General features: G+C 52.1%; 1 protein-coding gene across 1 annotated transcript in view; it reads left to right on the top strand.

Annotated features, from left to right (window-relative positions):
* The first annotated feature begins 333 nt into the window (after positions 1 to 333).
* Positions 334 to 6,000, top strand: part of HSD17B12 (hydroxysteroid 17-beta dehydrogenase 12) — an 82,821-nt gene continuing 77,154 nt past the window's right edge. The window contains 3 exon segments of the mRNA XM_005480134.4: positions 334 to 450; positions 452 to 605; positions 608 to 781. Of these exon segments, the coding sequence (XP_005480191.2) occupies positions 349 to 450; positions 452 to 605; positions 608 to 781 (430 nt within the window). The 5' untranslated portion in view covers positions 334 to 348.

Below are 6,000 nucleotides of genomic sequence, written 5' to 3'. Positions count from 1 at the left end.
CTGCCAGCCCCGCGGTGCGTGGGGTGCAGTGGCAGCTGGGCTGTGGTGCTCAGCCCCTCTTTTCCCGGGACGGATTTTCCCCGGGGCGGGTTCCCTTTCTCTGCGGACCCGTGCCGTGCCGTGCCGATCGCGGCGCGGCTCCGTGGGCGAGCGCAGTGCGGGGCTGGGGGAGGGGAACCGAGGGACATATTCGAGTGCGAGGCGGAGCCTGAGCATTTTATGAATGGGCTCATATGACGTCAGTGGGGGCGGGAGCGGAGGCTCCGTCTTCCACCAGTCCTGCGGGGTTCCTGGGCGGCGGGGCCAATCGAAGTGCGGCGGCCGGGTGACGGCCATGCTCACTGGCCAATGGCGGCAAAAGAGCGGTGCCGACCACGTGGGGCGCAGGCCGCAAGTAGTACGGGGGCGTGTGGCCGCTCGCTGTCTGCCCCCCCCTTCCCGGCGCGGCGGGGCCGGGCGGCCCCAGGGCGGGCGGGCCCGGCCGCGTTGCCGGGTTACCCGGTGGCTGAGAGGCCCCTCCGCCAATCGCGGCGGGGCGGGGGCGGGCGCCGTGACGGTTGCGGGGCGGCGGTGGCCGGGAGGGTTCAGTCCGGCCGCGGCAGCCTCCGCAGCATGGTGGCTCCCGCCGCGCTCCCGGCCGTCGGCCTCTTCTACTGGGTGGGCGCGCTGGGCGCTCTCTACGCGGCGGCGCTCGCCTCGTACCGCCTGCTGGCTGGGCTCCGCGTCTGGGTGCTGGGTAGCGGCGCCGCCGCCGTGGGGCCGGCGCTGGGCGCCTGGGCAGGTGAGTGCGCGTCCCGGCCGCCCCCGCCGCGGCTCTTTCTCTGGTGACTCCTGGGCCGGGGCAGAGACCTCACGGGGGAGCGGCCTCGGCCTGGCGGGGAGGGGGACGCGGGCGGCGGGGACGGGCCCTTAGAGAGGCCAGTTAGAGTCTGACGGAACGCCCGTGGGGCGACGGCTGGGTCCGGGGCGGGCTGGTCTGGGGCAGCGTCTGAGGGACCGGCGGGTTCCACTGCGCTGCCGAGTGCGCCCCCGACTAGCCGGGAGCCGCTCTCAAGCTCCCCAGGAAACGTGCGGGACCAGAGCACGCTGGTCGCGTCCGTCCTGAGAGAAGCTCAGTTGGGACTTGCGGGCGGGCGGACGGACGGACGGGCACGGCGTGTGTCAACTTGGTGTCTCCAGGGCGGCGGGGCGCGCAGCGCGGCCGGGGCCGCTCCGCAGTTCGCAGCGCGGCCGGTCGGTGCGCGCCGCCCCCTCCGCGCCGGCCTCGCGCCTCATCGCTGACGTCAGGCCCGCCCCGTTCCCGCCGCCCCCGGAGGAGCGGCCGCTCCCGGCGCAGCGGAGGCCGCGCGGCCCCTGCCCGGCACCGGGAGCCCCGCGGGCGAACGGCGGCAGCCGCGGGTGCCCAGGGAGAAGGGCTGTGCTGGAGGGCTAGGGAAGAGCCCCGCCGAGAGCGGCGGGAGAACGGCGGAGCGGCGCGAAACTTATGCCGACTCTGTCTGCTCCTGCAGCTCGGCCCCTCCTCGGTCCCGGGCCGCGCTCGCGAAGGGGCTGAAGCACGAGTGGCCCTCCCTGTGGAGGGGGTGACAGTAGCGGTGGCCGGGAGGGGGTGGCGGCGGCATTTAGCTGGCATCCCTGAAATACAGGAGCGCTGTGGAAGTACAGCTGAGGCTATTACCGGGGTAATTTCAGTGCTACGCTGCTCTAACTTTTCTCACTACTTCGATTCCTGGTTACGGGAGCCGCGCTGGGAAAAGACGGTTTCTTCCATCCGAGTCTGCTGCTGCCTTTAAGTAATGATGAGATGATAGAAAGAAAGGGCTTCTCTGCTGGTGTAACAGATCAGGCCAAGGGAATTTTCAAATCCATTATTGGAAAGTTATTGGAAAGGGCAAGTTTTGTGCTTGATTGGGAATTGATAAGATGGGCCACAGAAATAGTTGTAGCGTGTAAGGGGTGTGAGTTTAAGGTGAGATGACACTAAAAGGCTGCAAAAGGTATTTCTTTTCCTCAAGAGGAGTAGGAGGACATCAGGTGCTCAGCTGCTGCAGCTGCTTCCAGGTGCCAGACCTGTAGGCAGAGCAGCCCTGCAGGTTGACTGCTGGGCTTATCACTGTGCTCCCCCATAACCTCTGCAGCCAGCACAGAACTTGTATGTGAGCACATGCCTGGGTAGTTGAACGTCTGCTTGTGTGAGACAAGTAAAGCAGCACTGCTCCTCACAGCATTCATAATGCCAGAGCGTGTCATGAATCCTGTGTTTACAGGCTTGAAGTGCAGCAGCCGTGCCTTGGATAGGTAGCAGCTTGACATACAAATAACTAAGGCCCAGGTCTTCCTTTCAGCTGGAGAAATGTTATGCCTGTTAAAGATATGGCTGGCACAGGACATCCAAACCTTCTTTGACTTTCTGATATTGGTTTTGAATATATTACTGCATTATCAGTTGCCTGCTGACTTGTGGTGCATCACAGAAATCTTGGTGGCTCCTTGAGCTTGTTTTGCATTGTTTCAAACATGCAGGCCTGCAGTGCTTGAGCCAAATGCCAGCTTATCAGCTGGAACCACAAACTGTAAACAGCAGATCTTCCCACAGTCACATCCTCAAACATCCAGAGAAGTGCAGTTCTGTCACTGTCTCGAGCAAGTGCAGGCAGCAGTGGGCCACTATATGTGGCCAATGGCTGCTCACAGAAGTTGTGCTTTCTCTGCCAAGATTGCGATGCTCAAGGCAGGGAGGAAGAGGAGCGCTGGCAGCACAGCTAAATTCTGTGTTTGTTGCTCTGCTCTGAAGTGGGGGCATTGCTGCAGTGTCAAGGAGAATGGAGCAATGAGGTGATGATGCCTGCTGTCACTGTAGGAAGACATATGGCCATCATGAGTTAGCTGTTGTGTGTCCTCTGTGCAGCTGATGCAGGTGAGGTGCTGCTTTATTGGCACAGCTGCTGTAGTCTCCAGCTGAAATGAAGAGAGGTTGTCTTAGTCTGAATGGGCACTGGGGTGGTTTGCCCTGAAGTGTGTTGTGGCTGGGCAGGCTCTCTGTTTTCTGTCATGGAAAGGAAGATGGAGGCACAGCTGCCGATATGTTGGGTCACCTTGATTAGCAAATTACTAAGTAATACTGTAGGAAGAAGTGCATTTCCTTTTTTTCTGATATTTTAAAAAACAGTGGTTTTGATGCTAATTTTCTGCTGTAGTTATTGTGTCAATGTATTCTTTCTAGTGCACAACTAGAGAGCAACTTTATAAAAACCCTAAAATACAAGTCCTTTTGGAAGGACTTCTTACTGCCCTTTAACTCTTCTGTACATTTGAAATTGGGTTGCAAATTTTTTCCTTGTTTTCTTAGAGGTTTTTTCGGATGCATATATGCAATTGCTTCTGTCTATGCTTGGTCTAACTTACCGGTATTTAAAAAGAGGGGATGTGAGGAGGAGGAACCACTATGTGAACTGGGTTTGTACTACTTGAAATAGCACCTCTTTTGACAAAAAGTTAGTTTTTCTACAGTCACAATTATGTGTGAAGGTCTGTATGCAGCTATTCTGGTTTTTCTCTCTGTATAACGTTTGGCTACTATACTGTTAAGTTCAGTATGGAAGTTGGGTGGATGTCTCAAACGTGAGATTTCTGGGTGCCTCTGGAGAGACTATACAGTGAAAACTCCTGGGTTGAATGTTCTGCCTTTAATGTGCTTCACAAGTTGGTAAAAGAGGAAAAAAATAACAGTTCCTTTGATTTAAAAACAACGTAGCTAAATAAACGACAGACTCAACAGGACCAGAGTGCTAAGGAGTCATTCTGAATTCACCAAGAATACAGCAAAGATGTGGTTGTTCCCCTGACTCCCTCTCGGCAGACAGATCTGTTGGTAGTGCTGATTGTTGTGATCCATAGTTGTATTTCCTTAGGTTGGATGAGAGTCCTGTGCTTCTCCCATTGATGGTAGTGGCAGGCAGCCACCTTGCTTCTCTGCCATTGGAAATTGGGTGTATTCTGGAGTACAGAGTGTCTGGAGCAGGGAACTGCCTGCTGCTGTTACAGCTCCCATTTGGAGAGTTGCCGTGTCTCCTATTTTAGGAAGCCGCCTCTTTTGCAGGAAAACATGAAATCATTCTTCTCCTTCCCTTCAGTAACTTGGCGAAATGAATTCAAAATCCTATGGTGATTTAGGCTGGGAGGGACCTCAGGAGGCTTGCAGTCCAACCTCCTGTTTGGAGCAGGGTCAGCTGTGTAATCAGAGCAGTTCAGTGTGTGCAGATAATCAACTCTGTATGTTCAAAACACATGTTCAAAACACACGGGCAGTGCAAATTGGATTGATCTGGTGCTCTAAAGCATCTAATGTCTTGGTTGTGTGGGTACTTAAACTTTTTGTTTCTTTTTTCCTGTCTCAACATTGCAAATATTTTGATGATAAATGTGAGGGTTTTCCCCCCCAATTTTCTGTAGCTGAAGCAATGTGTTATCTGGAACCAAAATTATTTTGATTATGTGATTTGCCATATGACACTTGAAGAAAAGTCCTGCTTTCTTTCAAGCCTCAGACTGTCTTAGAAAAGCATCCACTTCTTCTCCTCTATCTTCAATGCCTTTGATAGAGTCATGGTTGAATAATTGTACATTTAGTGGTTACAACATATCTGCTAGTGGTGATGCTTTCTCATGTGGTGAATACAGCTGTACAGTTGTATTTGGGCCAACAAAGGTTTGTGAAGATGAGCTTGCCTTAATTAAACTTCTTGGAGTTTATTCACTAACATGCAAAATTAACTAAATGTGGGCAATTTGCTTTAGGTTTCTTAAAAAAGAATTTGTGAGAGGTTTTTAATCAGGATGGTGCTCTCAACTGCCTCTAACTTTGTGTACTTTGATTTTGATTTTATTCAGTCTTTAACCATTCTTTCCCTGTGTAAATATTTAACAAAAACTTTGAGCAGTAGAAAGCTGGGTGACCCTCTCTGCCTTCTTGCTGGCTTCTTTTACTTGATAAGGGCCATGCATATCCAGCATCTAAAAATAGCAACTTGTGCATCAGGGCCACTGAGGGAGGCATGAAAAATGTATGTAACTGGGTACATGAGCAGTGGAGTAGATACTTCTTTGTGTCTGTACAGGCAGGTCTTCTAAAAACTGAGAATACAGGGGCAATGCCCAAACTCTTGTTGACTAGTAAGTTGAGATAATAACAAGCTCTGTACATCAGACCTTATCAAGAATATGATTAAATTAATAAGATGTGATGCTTATGTCAAGAGGAAGAAGTCTAAGAAGAGGACTAGCTGGATTTTGTATTCTTAAATGGTTTGAGTTAGATTCCATCTGTAAGGTTATGCTTTCTGCAGTCCCTAGAAATAGTGTCTTATGAAATAGACCCTGATCCATATAAAGTTCTTGAGGTATTCTTAATAAGTCAGATGGTGAAATATTTTAGTTACAATTTAAGAACTCCATACAGAGGACATTGACTGCTGATCGGGTACTAACGATACAGTCAGTGTCGCTTTTCAAACTCCTGAGCATCTAACTCTAACTCCCTTAGAGTGAAATAGTTGTTGCCTTAAAGCTTCTTAGTTTTTTGCAAGCAAGTTTCAATCCCGTGTGCACAGACAAGTGCAGTCTTGCTTTGCATGTGTTTCACAATGTGCAGTGATAAACAGTTGAGACCGTGTCCCAAGTCGCTGCTGCAGATTTCAGCAGCCCCCCTGGAGCAATGTGGGATGAGGTGTAGTTGGTAGGGAGGTGGAGCAGAAGGGAGTTTCAGCCTCTCTGAGCGTTCTCTCCCTACAGGATGGGAGGGGAGAGGCTCTGCCCAGCTCCCATTTTCCCTGCGGGGGAGGGCTTGGCTGGTGTGTGCAGAGCTTTGGGGGGGAGCTTTTGCTTATCTTTAGTTCTTCAGCTGAATCACTCATTCAGGCATTTATCATCTTCAGCCTTTCAGGTCCATGGTGAAGGTTTTCTGGCCTTGTTCTCAATTCTGGATGCTGCCCTTGTATGAAATAA

The sequence above is a fragment of the Zonotrichia albicollis genome, chromosome 6, assembly GCF_047830755.1.
Source record: "Zonotrichia albicollis isolate bZonAlb1 chromosome 6, bZonAlb1.hap1, whole genome shotgun sequence".
NCBI lineage: Eukaryota > Metazoa > Chordata > Aves > Passeriformes > Passerellidae > Zonotrichia > Zonotrichia albicollis.
The sequence above is the reverse complement of the archived record's forward strand: the minus strand, read 5'-3'. Positions and strand labels throughout refer to the sequence as shown.